Source organism: Natator depressus, chromosome 2 (assembly GCF_965152275.1).
Source record: "Natator depressus isolate rNatDep1 chromosome 2, rNatDep2.hap1, whole genome shotgun sequence".
NCBI lineage: Eukaryota > Metazoa > Chordata > Testudines > Cheloniidae > Natator > Natator depressus.
Window position 1 is genome coordinate 9,933,122 of NC_134235.1, and position 17,066 is coordinate 9,950,187.

General features: G+C 43.0%; 1 protein-coding gene across 13 annotated transcripts in view; it reads left to right on the forward strand.

The window, feature by feature from the left end:
- PTK2 (protein tyrosine kinase 2) overlaps positions 1 to 17,066 on the forward strand; it is a 375,599-nt gene that overhangs the window by 306,397 nt on the left and 52,136 nt on the right. For all 13 annotated transcript variants that reach the window (XM_074943797.1, XM_074943800.1, XM_074943801.1 and 10 more), the window contains 4 exons: positions 432 to 547; positions 2,255 to 2,355; positions 4,653 to 4,742; positions 6,570 to 6,774. In XM_074943797.1, the coding sequence (XP_074799898.1) occupies positions 432 to 547; positions 2,255 to 2,355; positions 4,653 to 4,742; positions 6,570 to 6,774 (512 nt within the window). The remainder of the gene's footprint in view (positions 1 to 431; positions 548 to 2,254; positions 2,356 to 4,652; positions 4,743 to 6,569; positions 6,775 to 17,066) is intronic.

Consider the following 17,066-nt stretch of genomic DNA (forward strand, 5'->3'; position numbering starts at 1 on the left):
CCCAAGAAATATTGATTTGCCCTGTGTTCAGGCTGGCCCAGGTGTGGGTACAAAACCCATGCAGTTACCTGCTGAGACGGTTCATGCCAGCAATATGAGCAGTTCCCAAGGAGTGAACATGTGGAGAGGTTCAGAAGCACCTGACCCAAGTGGGCCCAGCAGTGTTTGAGCTCTTTGGCTTCAAGAGGAGACAGAAGTGGGGTGCAAAAATTGTATCCCACTTAACTACCTCTTGTCATACATTAAAGACAGCCTGAATTTAGCCCAAAGGGTGTGTGTTCTGTATGACAACTGCCTTTCTTTTCTATTCTAGTTTAAAGGGGAGGATTGTTTACTGTTAAATGTGTAAACCTCATTAGAGATTTCTCTCTCCTTTGGATTCATTTTTAATTTGTCATGACATCTCTCTCTTTTCTTCTTTTTTCCAAAAGCTGAGATCATTTTTGCAAGTAAGAAAATACAGTTTGGATCTGGCCTCTCTGATACTATATGCTTATCAGCTTAGCACAGCACTTGCCTACTTAGAGAGCAAAAGATTTGTACATAGGTAAGATTATATCTGTATGAAAACTTTCAATTTAAGGAAAAGGGTTCACAGATTATTAGACAAATATCTGGGCTGGCAGAGTTGCTGGATATTAGATATGTTCGCTAGAGGGAAATGTTTACAGCACAGATCAACGTTCTCTAATGGTTTCAACTATTTTCTTGATTTCCCCAATAAGAAAAGTGTGTCACATGTAGAACAGTATTTTGAGACTTTTAAAAAGCCACCTGTATGTGTGTTTACATCAGCTTCATGTTAGAACTTCATGAATTTTAGAGAATCCACTACAAAACCACATTTCTGACATAGACTACCAAGGGTGACACCTGCTGGGCCTCAGCTATATTGACTTGAAGTAAGTGCCTGATTTTAGGAAGAAGACTGTGGGTTACCAGCTGCTCTTTTGCTTTGCAATGCCGACATTTTTCAAAGCTGCAAGTCAGCTGTAATCTTCAAAATATGAAAAATCCTATCTGAGAGAGCAACAGGCTCATCCTGAATTAAAGAACAGGGAAAACAGAAATGTTTCTGTAATGGAAATACCTATGTTTAACAAACAAGTGAATTTTAAAAACACATACGAGAGAGGGGAATTTTAGTTTAAGTAAGTTGAACTTAGTTGTGTAGGACAAGAAACAGGCCATAAGTCCTTCATCTCTGGCACTGTTATATACAGCGAACAATTTTCTACATGCAAATTCCATGTATGCCAATTTGGACTTAAGCGTTTTATTTGTATAAATGTATAAATTGTGTATGTTTAAGTGGCATATTATCTTGTAAATGGCAGAGGCCAGTGAGGACACAGATAGGCAGTAGAATTTTGACCAAGTGGCTGTGACTATTAAAATCTCTATCAGCAAAAAATATGTCAAGGCAGCTGTCCTGGAAGCAGTGATTTTAATGGAAGAAAGCAGCTACCCCAAGCTGCCATTGGTTTTCACTCACCTGCTTCAGTGCTGAAAGCCAAAGCTCCTAACGTGCCCCAGGCATAACTAGCCCACTTGAATCCAAGGCCTGCAGTCCCATATAGGTAACTGCATGAGAAAACCTCCAGGCCTTGCCATGAGAACAATAGCCTCCCTGCAAATCCAAGCCCTTCCTGCAAAGAGCATGAGTTGATGCCTGCTTTACACGAAAGACATTACCCCAGTTCCCGACCTCTGCGATATCAAAGACTTTCCCTTCCCCCTGCTTCCCCAACTAATTCTATTCTAGCTGCTAAGACCTACCACCTAAATTTTTGATCCAGTGACTGTAAATACATGGACTCTGAAACCTGCATTTATTCAACAAATAGTGTGTGCCCATGCAATGTGATAATTGCTTGTGCAAATTGCTGGTTAACAAAAGGTAGAAATAACGCTGGTCCTGAAAGTGTCTCCACCCCTTTTCCCAGAGTGATGGTGAATGCAATAATAACTTTATCACATAAAAATGTAATTACTCATAAGGGCCATATTGTGACCTCAGTCTTTCTGTAAACTTCCCACTGTCATCAGTAGGCAATCCTGTTGGGTGTCATTGGTTGTGTACAACTCTAACTTTATATTCTTGGCCCAAACACCATCATAAAAAATTTAGTTTGGTTCGCTCCAGCATGTTAGTTGATACCTCTGGTCTGTAACAAAGGTTCTGTGTTTTTAAGAAAACCTGAATCTAAAAAACAGGTGACTACAAATGATAAATTTCTGGTTTGTTTGGCAGGGATATTGCTGCTAGAAATGTGCTGGTATCCTCCACAGACTGCGTGAAATTAGGAGACTTTGGTTTGTCCCGATATATGGAAGATAGTACTTACTATAAAGGTAAGGAGACTGTACTTAGTGGACCTAAACTACAGAGGCAGGTCAGCGAGCTGATTTGCCAGTCACAGGAATTGAGTGTGTGCTAAGGAGTTGAAAGGATCAAAACAATTAATTTAAGGAAATCTGGTTAATTACATAAAAATGCAAAGTAAAACAGTTTAACAGATGCCAATAAATTCACACACAGAGCTGTTTAAAAAAATCACATGGTTAAGTTAAATAGGTGAAAGACAGGAAATTCATTTATGGGTATAATTCCAGTTTGGGGGCGGCATTATACTGCTTTCTTTGCAACTCTTAGGACTTGTCTGCATGACCATTTAGTTCACAGCAAGCTGGAGTGTGAATCTACCCCTCACTAGCCTGCCAACACTAACTGCCCATGTGGACCCTGCTGATGCACACTAAGAGTTTGTTAATGTGCTTTAATCTGCTCCCATTTCAAAGCAGAGTAGATGAAAGCCCACTAACGAACTATTAGGGTGCATCAGCAGAGTCCACCCAGATGGTTGGGTCCACAGGGACAGTTAGTGCGCAGCCAGTGCAGGGTAGATTCACACCCCAGTTTGCAGCAAACTAAATGTTCATGTAGACAAGCCCTTAGAGTATCAAATATTATCTATGGTTTTGAAACTCATTTAACAAATACCCATATTCACACCACAGCCCAAGTACCTGAGGGTGAGTTCATGGGGACCTGCAAATTGTTTTCAGTGAGTTTGAGATAGGGACATTCATTACACACAAGGTTTGAAACATACATTTTTTTTCCCTTTGGGGTTTCCAAGACTGAAGATGACTGGCTTGAACTCTGATGTGATGCCCCACAATGCATGATATATAGCAGGGGTTTTCAAACTTCAGTGCACCGCGACCCACTTATGACAACAAAAATTACTTCATGACCCCAGGAGGGGGGACCGAAGCTTGAGCCCACTTGAGCTACACTGCCCCGGGTGGGGGAGGGAGCCAAAGCCCAAGCCCCACCGCTCTGGGCAGGGGGGCCAAAGCTGAAGCTCAAGAGCTTCAGCCCCAGGCAGGGGGCCTGTAACCTGAGCCGCACCACCCAGGGCTGAAGCCCTCGGGCTCTGGCTTCAGCCTTGGGCAGTGGGACTCGGGCTTCAGCCCCAGACCCCAGCAAGTCTAAGCCAGACCTGGGTCCTTTGGGGTCCCGATCCACAGTTTGAGAACCGCTGATATGTAGGGACCCTGACAGGAGAATACAATTTGTTTATAGAGGGTCAAGTAAGTAGCATTTTTAGTGATAGGGTGCACATTTAGGAACAATGTTTATAATTTTTTTTCTCTCTCAATATGTAAAAATATTTTAAATGTTTCTAAATTTGCAGCATACTTTAAAAGCTCCTTACCTGGCCCCTCCCCCCGTTCTCCAGTAGGGCTTCTGGTGTCTGTGATGTCCCATAATAATGTGAACAAAATACCTTCCTCTACTTTCTTACAAAGGTGAAAGGAGAAATTTACCTGAAACCATGAAATATTTGTTGCATTCTTTTAAATTGAACAAACAAGCAAACTTTTTCCTGGTTCAGTTAAAAAACAGTTGCTCCGTATGTGAGATTGTGTATGGCAGCTTCAAGCTTGGTACAAATAATTGCTAATTGTAGGAGTTTAAATACCTTCAGATAAAAAGCATTAACTTGAAACAGGAATGGAAAAGCTCATCCAATGTATGTACGTTTAGGGTATATCTGTGCAGCCTGTGGCAATGAGTCTGAGTCGAGGTTGACAGACTCAGGCTTCTGAGGCTCGTGCTACAGTTCTAAAAATAGCCATGTAGACATTGTGGCTCGGGATGGAGCTCGGGTTCTAAAGCCCACCCCTCCCTAAGCTTCAAAGCCCAAGCCACAACATCTACACCACTATTTTTAGCACTATAATGTTGATCGCTGTGTAGCTGTAGCCTTAGCAGCAAATCCTGCTCTTCCTTTTCAGTAACAGACGGCCCTGCCTCCAGTAAAACTACGGTAGTTCTGTTGCAAGGGAGATTGCAGATTTCCATGACCCCTGTAGGCGGGGTGAGGAACCCTCTGAAATGGTGCTGGAGGAGACTGTTCACAACACTGCAGGTCTACTAGCCATTATTTCTTCCTCACCTACTCACTCTTACAGGAAAGAAGGTGCAGGAGCCAAAGGGCAAGCACAGAGGTTTCTTACACAAAGCCTGACCAAGTTGTTTGCTGGAGCTAGGACTTGGCCCTAAATTATTTTATAGAGGAACATCTACATTGAAAGCTTATTAGCTAAAATAATGGCCTTTTCCTCTCATCTCCCCATAGCTTCCAAAGGAAAATTACCTATCAAATGGATGGCTCCAGAGTCAATCAACTTCCGACGTTTTACCTCAGCTAGTGATGTGTGGATGTTTGGTAAGTGAATATGGATGGTGGTTTTTCTCAGATGCACTGTTGGAGGAGAAGATAATTAATGGTTCCATTTTTATTAATGGAAACTGAACAATTTCCAGTTCCTCTCCATTGTTTGTTTTACATATCCCAAAATCAGACTTCTTACTGGGTACTTTATTATCTCTCCATGCTTTTTCATTCTGTACACCATGGGCCTGATTCTCATTTATCATAAGGCCCATTTTCACCACTCCTAACAGCTGCTCTTAAGGTAAATGAAAATGAGACCCATAGTCATAACAGGAATTTTTTTATCTTATTTTGTTTCTTTTTTGTCTTCTAGTATAATTGTGCTGGTGTTCCTTTATCCAGCTGTTTGCACTTTCTGCTTTCCTATTTTCACAACTTTTTCCTGTGCTGTGGGCTCCCTCAGTGAATGTCCTTGCTTTTGTCTCCTTCCTTTCCTAGTGTTCAGTTCACCCTTGCTCTGGGTATTTTTCCTCTGTTGTCTTACGCTGTTTCTACCCTTTAACATTAACTATGAAAGAGGAATTAGCAGGATATTTAAAGTGTTTTTGAATGTTTAAAAAAAGCCTGAAATTGAATTAAGGCCAGTCACTTCACAAGATTGGGCTGAGATCCAAATCTTGTCCTGGCTTTCTCTCCCTCCCACTCTTCGCTCACTCCAACCGTGGGTCCAACCGCTTTTGGTGCATATAAGCTCTCCTCATCCCTTTGTCTCCTGTCATCTTAGAAAAGACAAGAGGTTGAGTGAAAAGAGGAATTATAGGAATGCGTCCCATCTTCCATGATCCTGTCCCCTTCACTATGCAAACCATTCCTGTTTTTGCAGTAGTCTGATCTCCCAGTCTTGAATACTCAGCTCTGCAGACCAGACAAGCTGTGACAGGCAGAGAAAAGGCAAGCAGGGTATGAATAGCAGAAAGTTACAGGGGAAAAAATCAGCTTGTTCTCTTTAAAACAAAAGAGTTCTAAGTAATATAAAGCAAAACTGTATGTGATTTATCAAGATTAATGACTGTTTAGTTGAAAAAAGGAATCTCTAATTGCAAAATAAAGTATCTTTTCCATCTGGCATAGAACAGCAGTGCAGGTGGAGTACCCCAGCTGCTCATAGGCCCACAGGCTATCTCTTTCTCATTACACATGTAACATAGTTTCAACAGAAACTACATTTTGATACATAGTTTCGACAGAAAAAAGTTGAACAAACGCCGATAATAAAACACTGTCAAAGTATAAAAATACCACACACAAGTCAAAACAAGGCAATGGAAAATAGACACTGGGACAAGCATTATGAAAAAATGTAGATTTGAATATGAGCAACCAGTCTGACTTAGAAGAGATAAAAAGTAGTTAAATCTGAAGCCTTTCAAAGTTGTCTGCTTGCGATGAGTTAGATGCAAGTCATACTTCCTCATACTTAGACCTGATTAGTAATGCATGTAATTTTATAGACGCTACCTACTTAGAGATAGAGTTAACATAGCTCAGTATTCTTTTCTGTGGTCAGCACGTAGGTAATGTGATGATAGGTCCTATATAAAAAAGATAGATTAGCCAGCTATATTTCTCAGCCAAGAGTGGGTTGTGTTTGGTGGTTGTGTGTACTGGACAAAGTGCATTGGAAACTTCGTTAAACTTCTAATACATGGTAATTACTAAACATGGCTATTCTGGAGAAAGGACTGTTCATTTTGCCCCCTAGCGCTGCACTTCAGTAGCAACTCCATTGTCTTAAGCTTTAACGTGGAGTTTGTTGTTCAAGAACACAGATTTTGGTTGTTCGCTCACTTTAGGAAGTTTCTTGCTTTTTGTTTCCAGGTGTATGTATGTGGGAAATTTTAATGCATGGAGTAAAGCCCTTCCAAGGAGTGAAGAACAATGATGTGATTGGTCGAATTGAGAATGGTGAACGGTTACCAATGCCTCCAAACTGCCCTCCTACTCTCTACAGCCTTATGACCAAGTGCTGGGCATATGACCCCAGCAGACGACCCAGGTTTACTGAACTTAAAGCACAGCTCAGGTAGGGTGGCCTTTTTTAATTATTATTTCTTTGATTAGAAATGTGATTTGATTGTGTCTTTCATACAATCGTTTTCTTTCCAAGGAAAGTACAATGCCTAGTGTGCTAGGCTAGTGCCTTGAAAGGACTGAGTTGCTGTTACAATGTTGTAAATCTAGACTGTCTCCACTTAAATCAGAGGAATTACACTTGACGCTAAATCCAGTGTAATTGAGATCCAAACCCGGCCCCCCAAAGGCTGTATTAAGAGTGTGTTTATAGGCATAGGTAGGTATGTTAGGGGTCCTCAGAGTTAGAGGTGGAAAGAACTTGCTAGATCATATAATCCATCTCTCTTAAGGCAGTACAGAAATTTCACGTTTCTTTTAATTACCCTGCTCACAGTTTTCAGACTTGAGTGCCTTGAGTTTGGCATCTAGGGGGGAAATTTTCAAAACTACCTAAGGAATTTTGAAGCGCAAGTTCCCCTGAAAGTCACTGGGATTTGTGCTCCTAAACCCCAAGGACCTTGAAGGTGTCCACCCTCAATACATAGGTAGGCTCCTAAATAAAAGTGGCCTGATTGTCAGAGGCACAGAAGGCCCACAGTTCAACCTGTTGAAGTCAATGGGAGCTGCTGGTGCTCAACACCTCTGAAAATAGGTATCTGTTATTTAGGAATTTGCGGGGCGGAAATGTAATTATATGCCTAATTTTAAGGCACCCAAGTTTGAAAATTTTGGCTCCAGTTTATTAAAGATTGATATCTGCAGCTACATAACATCAGTAAGTAAAATATCCTTGAAATTAGAAGTAGACTGGAATTCTGATATGAAATCCTAGAATCTCCTCATAAGGTAGACCATTGTAGCAATCCATTATTAATGATTCTATTATCAATAAAGCATCCAGATCTGAATGCACCAGTGTTGGTGACACTGTGGTCTTCCACAGAGTTAAACAGAAATTAGGCACAATACCAAGGAAAAACAGGTATTCCTTATGAAAAATGGGGGCAAAAAAAAAAAAGAGTCCAAAAAGGAATAGCTGGTGAAAAGGGGGGTAAACAGCCAATTACATACCTTCCTGAGTATGTAAGTCTTGCATTGACTGGAAGACATTCCCAAGAGACTTGTGCAGACATCCTCAGCTGTATCCCAGCATTTATCCCTTACATTCTCATTTAGTTCTGTCTGTATTTTTATTTGGTGTATATGTGGCGCTTGTTGGGGGCACCCAGAGTTGAGACACCTCGCTACCACCTGCCCTGAGTCTGAGGAAGCCTGATCTGTGCCTCCTGGGGGTCAGCTGTCCAACATCCATGTTATGGATTTACAATTAATGCAAATGAACATGGGTTTATAGAAAATAGAGCCTGTCAAACTAACTGGATATTTTTTTATGAGATTACTAATTGGGTTGATACAGGTGATAATGTGGATGTGTAATATACTTAAATTTTTGTATGCAGTTTGATTTGATACCACATGCCATTTTGATTTAAAAAATTAAAATGGTATAAAATTAACATGGCCCATGTTAAATGGATTAGAAACTGGCTAACTGATAGGTCTCAAAAGGTAATTGTAAACAAGGAATTGTCAGCAAGCAGGTGTTTCCAGTGAGAACCCTTAGGGATCAGGTTTTTGGCCTTACACTACTTAACATTTTTATCAGTGACCTAGAAGAAAACATAAAATTATCACTGATTAACCTTTGTAGATTACACAAAAATTGGGGGAGGCGAACAGTATGTGTGTTAATATGGCTAAATGTAAATGTATCATCTAGGAACAAAGAATGTAGGCCATGCATACAGAATGGAGGACTCTGTCCTGGAGAGCAATGACTCTGAAAAAAATTTGGGGGTCATGGTTGATAATCAACTGAACATGAGCTCCCCTGGTGATGCTGTGGCCAAAAGAGCTAATGTGATCCTGGGGTGCATAAATAGGAGACCCTCTAGTAGGAGTAGAGGAATTATTTTACTTCTATGTTTGCTGCTGGTGTGACCACTGCTGGAATGCTGTGTCCCATTCTGGTGTGCACAGTTCAAGAACGATGTTCATAAATTGGAGAAGGTTCAGAGAAGTGCCAAGAGAATGATTAAAGGATTTGAAAACATGCCTTATAGCAATAGACTTAAAGAGCTCAATCTATTTAGATTAACAGAGAAGGTTAGGGGTGACTTGATTCCAGTCTATAAATATCTACATGGGGAACAAATATTTAATAATAGGGCCTTCAATCTAGCATAGAAAGGAATACAGCAATCCAGTGGCTGGAAGTTGAAGCTAGACAAATTCAAACTGGAAATAAGGTGTATATTTTTGGCGGTGTGAGTAATTAACCCTCAGACTGGAGGACAAGTGCTAGTAATAATAATAGGGCTCAGATTTTCCTAGATGCGATAGCTGATGGATTCCTTCACCAAGTAGTTGCTGAACCAACAAGAGGGGATGTCGTTTTAGCTTTGGTTTTGGTGAGTAGTGAGGACCTCAAAGAAGAAATGGTTGTAGGGGACAACCTTGGTTCAAGTGATCATGAGCTAATTCAGTTCAAACTGAATGGAAGGATAAACAAAAATAAATCTGTGACTAGGGTTTCTGATTTCAAAAGGGCTGACTTTCAAAAATTAAGGAAATTAGTTAGGGAAGTGGATTGGACTGAAGAATTTATGGATCTAAAGGCAGAGGAGGCCTGGGATTACTTCAAGTCAAAGCTGCAGAAGCTATCAGAAGCCTGCATCCCAAGAAAGGGGACAAAATTCATAGGCAGGAGTTGTAGACCAAGCTGGATGAGCAAGCATCTCAGAGAGGTTGTTAAGAAAAAGCAGAAAGCCTACAAGGAGTAGAAGATGGGAGGGATCAGCAAGGAAAGCAAGGACCTTATTGAGGTCAGAACATGTAAGGATAAAGTGAGAAAGGATAAAAGTCAAGTAGAGTTGGACCTTGCAAAGGGAATTAAAACCAAAAGTAAAAGGTTCTATAGCCATATAAATAATAAGAAAAAAAAAAAGAAGTGGGACCACTAAACACTGAGGATGGAGTGGAGGTTAAGGATAATCTAGGCATGGCCCAATATCTAAGCAAATACTTTGCCTCAGTCTTTAATGAGGCTAATGAGGATCTTAGAGATAATGGTAGCATGGCAAATGGGAATGAGGATATGGAGGTAGATATTACCATATCCGAGGTAGAAGCAAAACTCGAACAGCTTAATGGGACTAAATCAGGGAGGGGCCCAGATAATCTTCATCCAAGATTATTAAAGGAACTGGCACATGAAATTGCAAGCCCATTAGCAAGTGTTTTTAATGAATCTGTAAACTCGGGTTGTACCGTATGACTGGAGAATTGCTAACATAGTTCCTATTTTTAAGAAAGGAAAAAAAAGTGATCCGGGTAACTACAGGCCTGTTAGTTTGACATTTGTAGTATGCACGGTCTTGGAAAAAATTTTGAAGGAGAAAGTAGTTAAGGACATTGAGGTCAATGGTAATTGGGACAAAATACATCATGGTTTTACAAAACGTAGATCATGCCAAACCAACCTGATCTCCTCCTTTGAGAAAGTAACAGATTTTTTAGACAAAGGAAATGCAGTGGATCTAATTTACCTAGATTTCAGTAAGGCGTTTGATACGGTGCCACATGGGGAATTATTGGAAAATAATTGGAAAATTGAAAGGTTAAATTGGAAAAGCTGGGGATCAATATGAAAATTGAAAGGTGGATAAGGAATTGGTTAAAGGGGAGACTACAGTGGGTCATACTGAAAGGTGAACTGTCAGGCTGGAGGGAGATTACCAGTGGAGTTCCTCAGGGATTGGTTTTGGGACCAATCTTATTTAATCTTTTTATTACTGACCTCGGCACAAAAAGTGGATGTGTTTGCACATGACACGAAGCTGTGTGGTATTGCCAATTCAGAGAAGGACCAGGATATCATACAGGAGGATCTGGATGACCTTGTAATCTGGAGTAATAGTAATAGGATGAAATTTAAGAGTGAGAAGTGTAAGGTCATGCATTTAGAGATTAATAACAAGAATTTTAGTTATAAGCTGGGGATGCATCAATTGGAAGTAATAGAGGAGGAGAAGTACCTTGGAATATTGGTTGACCACAGGATGACTATGAGCCACCAATGTGATCTCGCCATGAAAAAAGCTAATGTGGTCTTGGGATACATCAGGTGAGGTATTTCCAGTAGAGATAAGGAGGTGTTAGTACCATTATACAAGGCACTGGTGAGACCTCATCTGGAATACTGGGTGCAGTTCTGGTCTCCCATGTTTAAGAAGGATGAATTCAAACTGGAACAGGTACAGAGAAGGGCTACTAGGATGATCCGAGGAATGGAAAACCTGTCTTATGAAAGGAGACTCAAAGAACTTGGCTTGTTTAGCCTAACCAAAAGAAGGCTGAGGGGAGATATGATTGCTCTCTATAAATATATCAGAGGGATAAATACCATGGAGGGAGAGGAATTATTTAAGCTCAGTACCAATGTGGACACAAGAACAAATGGATATAAACTGGTCATCAGGAAGTTTAGACTTGAAATTAGATGAAGGTTTCTGACCATCAGAGGAGTGAAGTTCTGAAACAGCCTTCCAAGGGAAGCAGTGGGGGCAAAAGACCTGTCTGGCTTCAACATTCAGCTCGATAAGTTTATGGAGGAGATGGTATGATCGGATAACATGATTTTGTCAATTAATTGATCTTTAACTATTTATGTTCAGTAGGCCCAATGGCCTGTGATGGGATGTTAGATGGGGTGGGTTCTGAGTTACTGCAGAGAATTCTTTCCTGGGTATCTGGCTGGTGAATCTTGCCCACATGCTCAGGGTTCAGCTGATCGCCATATTTGGGGTCGGGAAGGAATTTCCCTCCAGGGCAGATTGAAGAGGCCCTGGGGGTTTTTCGCCTTCCTCTGTAGCATGGGGCAGAGGTCACTTGCTGGAGGATTCTCTGCACCTTGAAGTCTTTAAACCATGATTTGAGGACTTCAATAGCTCAGACATAGGTGAGAGGTTTATTGCAGGAGTCGGTGGGTGAGATTCTATGGCCTGCATTGTGCAGGAGGTCAGACTACATGATCATAATGGTCCCTTCTGACCTTCATGTCTATGAGAACAATTTATGAAGGGTCATAGTGGATTCTCCATCACTGACAATTTTTAAATCAAGAATGGATGTTTTTCTTTAAAATATGCTCTAGGAATTATTTTGGGGAAGTTCTCTGGCCGGTGTTACACAAGAGGTTGGACTAACTGATTGCAATTGTCCCTTCTGGCCTTGGAATATTTAAATTTATGAACTCCACTGGCCACAGGATACACAAGTACTCCCCTCTAGACCTCGCAGACCCCACTGTCTCTCTAGAGGTTAGTGACAGGCAAACTCCAATCTTCGAGCCCCTCCCCCCCCCCGGAGTGTCTAGCCCCTGGTCCACTGGATGCTTGCAATATTCACAGATTCACTGCTTCCAAAGAAACACTAAACCCCAGCTTGCCAATTCCACCTCAGATCACCTCTCTGCTGAATGCACAGCACTTAGTTACGTTTATAGTGAAATCAAGTATACATTTTGATTGAGTATACAATTTTCAAGTATACATTTTGATTGATTTGATTGATTGAGGGACCGAATGGCTAGGCAGCAGTTCTGCGGAAAAGGACCTAGGGGTGACAGTGGACGAGAAGCTGGATATGAGTCAACAGTGTGCCCTTGTTGCCAAGAAGGCCAATGGCATTTTGGGATGTATAAGTAGGGGCATAGCCAGCAGATCGAGGGATGTGATCGTTCCCCTCTATTCGACACTGGTGAGGCCTCATCTGGAGTACTGTGTCCAGTTTTGGGCCCCACACTACAAGAAGGATGTGGATAAATTGGAGAGAGTCCAGCGAAGGGCAACAAAAATGATTAGGGGTCTAGAGCACATGACTTATGAGGAGAGGCTGAGGGAACTGGGATTGTTTAGTCTGCAGAAGAGAAGAAAGAGGGGGGATTTGATAGCTGCTTTCAACTACCTGAAAGGGGGTTCCAAAGAGGATGGCTCTAGACTGTTCTCAATGGTAGCAGATGACAGAACGAGGAGTAATGGTCTCAAGTTGCAATGGGGGAGGTTTAGATTGGATATTAGGAAAAACTTTTTCACTAAGAGGGTGGTGAAACACTGGAATGCGTTACCTAGGGAGGTGGTAGAATCTCCTTCCTTAGAGGTTTTTAAGGTCAGGCTTGACAAAGCCCTGGCTGGGATGATTTAACTGGGAATTGGTCCTGCTTCGAGCAGGGGGTTGGACTAGATGACCTTCTGGGGTCCCTTCCAACCCTGATATTCTATGATTCTATGATTCATTTAATAAAGCGAAGAGAGTTAAGTGACAGCAAGTAGAAGTATTGGAAACAAATGGTTACAAATAAAATCATAGTATGCATTCTAGAGCCTAGACTTAGTTAGCTAGATAGTCTCATCTCTTGTAGAGTTTGGCTCTCCCAAAATCCTTGCAGCACTTTACAACCTCGTTTGGCTGTAGCCCTCCTTTCATGAGACAGACTTTAGGTAGCAGTCTTAAAGCCATCCTTTGGAGAACTATTATGCATATATCTGACCCAGGGGATCCCTGTAACATCCTCTGCATCCCCTCTGCCAGTTGGCACCAACAGGTGCTTGGGTCACATATACTCTCTTGAGTTTGATAAAGCCGTAATAATTATTTTCCCTCAGATACAAGCTGTGCTTATAATTCCAGCTACAAAGTTAACTGTCTGTGGCCTTTGGCTAATCGCTTAACCACCCTGTATTTCACTTTCTCCATCTGTCAAATGGGGATGATACTTCTGGTATATTAATGGGATTTTGTAAGGATAAATTTTATGTTTGTAAAGCTCTTTGTGATTCTCTGATGCATCATGAGAGGGATGTTTATTAGTATAATAAGAAAATTCATTATCCTATTTATGATACATACTGAGAACCCATTTACAGTGTAGTCTGCTTTGTTTTCCTGAGTCAAGATAAACTTGGAAACCAAATTTGATTTTTCAAGAACTTTATTTCATTTATCTTTACAATATTTTTACTTCTAAAACCTTTCACTAATATACCACTGCATGCAAAAGAATAAGTATGTAGCAGAGTGATACTTATATATATGTAAATCTTGCCAAAATATTTGCAAAGATTCTATTAAATTGATCCAAAACATCCTGTCTAAAACTTTATATATTCAAATTAGCTCTACAAATCTGAGAACTTCTGGTGAATAATTCAATGCTGGATAATTTAGTGTTGCTTTTCTTCTCAACTCCAAGTTCTGTTTTGTGGTGTATTTTATTTTCATAATCCAGCTTTTGCAAGCACTGAAAAGTTAAAAGAAAAGGAGGACTTGTGGCACCTTAGAGACTAACAAATTTATTTGAGCATAAGCTTTCGTGAGCTACAGCTCACTTCATCGGATGAAAAGTTAGGAAAGCATAGATTGGGGTGAAACATTAGCAATTAAAATATAAGCTATGCTGAATTCTAATATAAATTATGAATACCTCCCCTTAGCTAAATGGAGAACTTTTGTCCTGATCTCTGTAATATTTTAATAGCACAGAATAGTATGGGTTTCTCTTCTACTCTGTTTTTGTATAAAGACATTGTCTGTGTTTAAGTAACCACTTTTTTCTTGAAATATCCCACTATTGCCCTACTGCTGGTGCAGCTCCATTGGTGGAAGACCTGTGTAAACTACCTGCCAGTGCTTGAACCGTTGTATTGTCAAACCCTGCTTACAGCAGATCAAGACAAATAAAAATACCAGCAGCTGCCAGTTACTCCTGGGGAAATTCTGTGCCACTGCACAATATGCAGAATTTTGCAGAAATTAATGTTTTTTTCACATGATTTCCTTTCCTCTACAGAAATGGGCTGCAGTGCTGCTTGCCGCCACTGGGGGCCACTGGACCAGGCAGAGCCCAGCTCACACACAGAAGACACTGCGGGGGGGAGGAAAGAGTTACTAGCAGCTGCAGTTCCCTGCATGCCCTGAGGGAAGGAGACGGTGGCGTGCAGGAAACTCCACGTAAGCCTGGGACCCAGAAGCAGGCTGTTTCTCCTTCTGGATCCCAGGCTTAGGGGGACGGGTATCTGGGCTGGGGGGGAGGCCACGGCTGGGTTCTGGGAGGGAGGAGATGGACGTCTGGTCTCTGGGGGGCCACGGCTGGACTCTGGGGTAGGGTTGCCAACTTTCTAATCACACAAAACCGAACACCTCGGCCCCGCCCCTTCTCTGAGGCCCCGCCCCTGCTCGCTCCATCCCCTTTCCCTCCATTGCTTGCTCTCCCCCACCCTCACTCATTTTCGCCAAGCTGGGGGCGGGATTGGGGTGCAGGAGGTGGCTGAGGGCTCTGACTGGGGGTGCAGGCTCTGGGGTGGGGCCAGCAATGAGGGGTTTGGGGTGTGGGAGAGGGCTCCGGGCTGGGACAGGGTGTTGGGGGGACTCTAGCTGGGGAGGTAGGCTCGGGGTGGGGCTGGTGATGAGGGGCTTGGGTTGAAGGAGTGGGGTCTGGGCTGGGGCTGAGGGGTTCGGCGTGTGGGAGGGGGTGCGGGCTCCAGCTGGGGGTGTGGACTCTGGGGTGGGGCTGGGGATGAGGGGTTTGGGGTGAAGGATGGGGTTCTGGACTGGGGCAGGTGGTTGGGGTGCAGGGCGAGTGAGGGCTTCGGCTGGGCGTGTGGACTCTGGGTGGGGCCGGAAATGGGAGGTTTGGAGTACAGGAGGGGGTCTGAGGCAGGGGGGTTGCTGTTGGGGAGCAGGGTGCGGGAGGGAGTTTGGATGTGGGAGGGGACGTGAGGTTGTGGTGTGGGAGAGAGTTTGAGGTGTGGGGTCCCAGTGGCACTTACCGTGGCTCCCAGGAAGTGGCTGCCAGGTCCCTGCAGCCCCTAGATGCATGGGCAGGAAGGGAGGAGCCACGTGCTGCCCTCACACCCGCAGGCGTCACCCCCGCAGCTCCCATTGGTCACAGTTCCCAGTCAGTGAGAGCTGCGGAGCTGGCACAAGGGGGCAGCACACAGAGCCTCCCTGGCCTCCCATGCATCTAGGGGTTGCAGGAACCTGACAGCCACTTCCAGGAGCTACACACACCTAGGGTAGGTAACACCTAGGTGTTACCATACACACACCTAGAGCAGACAGGGAGCCTGCTGCACCACCAACTGGACTTTTAATGGCCCCCGACCATTAAAGCCACCAGGGTCCCTTTTCAACCCAGGGTTCTGGTCGAAAACCACACACCTCACGACCCTACTCGGGGAGGGGGGTGTGTGGCGGCATGTCTGGGATGTGGGGGCCACGGTGGGCTCTGCAGGGGAGATGGTGCGGTATCTGGGCTGCGGGGGGCCCTCACGTCTGGGCTCAGCGGGGGAGGGGGTTCGAGTGTATTGGCTGCGGGGGCCTCGCATCTAGACTTGGAGGAGGGGCTGTGGGTGTCTGGCCCCCCAGCTGGGCTCCTGGGGGTGGGGGCAGCGGAGAAACAGGAACTGGGTTGTCATAGGGGTTTCTTCAATGCCCTACTCCTGGCGGAATTTTGTGTGTCTCTATTGTTACAGACATATTTGCTGACAGATATTTGGAAATAAATTACCAAAATAATTGAAACTGGGGTGATTATGTAGTGTTATTTTGACAAATAAAATTTGCAGAATTTTAAAATATTGCGTGCAGAATTCCCCCAGGGGTAGCCAATGGACTAACTACAGTAGCACTCCTGTTGTTACTGTCACAGTGCACAAAAGTGCACCACTGGTTTTATATAACTGGTAGACAAATATAGCCGTTGCCCCAAGGAGCTTACAGTCATAATATTATATGAGTGGGCATTCACAGTAGAGAAAGGAGGGGATGTGGTGCTGATAGTACTGATGAACCAGAATTACAGCAAGGAGATAACACAAGAAGATAACATGGTTACACAGTTTAGGTATATGTATTAAATTGTATTGTTGACAACTTCTTGTCAATGTGAATGAGACCTGAGTCTTAAATGATGTGAGCAAAGAGAAGGCAATGGTCTGGTAGACCAGAATTGAGAGTATATCCCTTGGGTAAGGGGAGAAGTGAAGCTGGCCAAGACTAACAGGAACTGTGAAAGTGGGGATTTAGGAAGTGACACTGAACTACAGGAAGTGAGAAGTCAGTAGAGCTCATGAAAACATGGGGAAAGGAGGAGAAATTAAAGACCAGGGCAGAGGAAAGGTGCCAGAGGATAAACTGCAGCTATGATGGAGATTAAATTGAGAAGAGAGAGTTGTGGAGTTG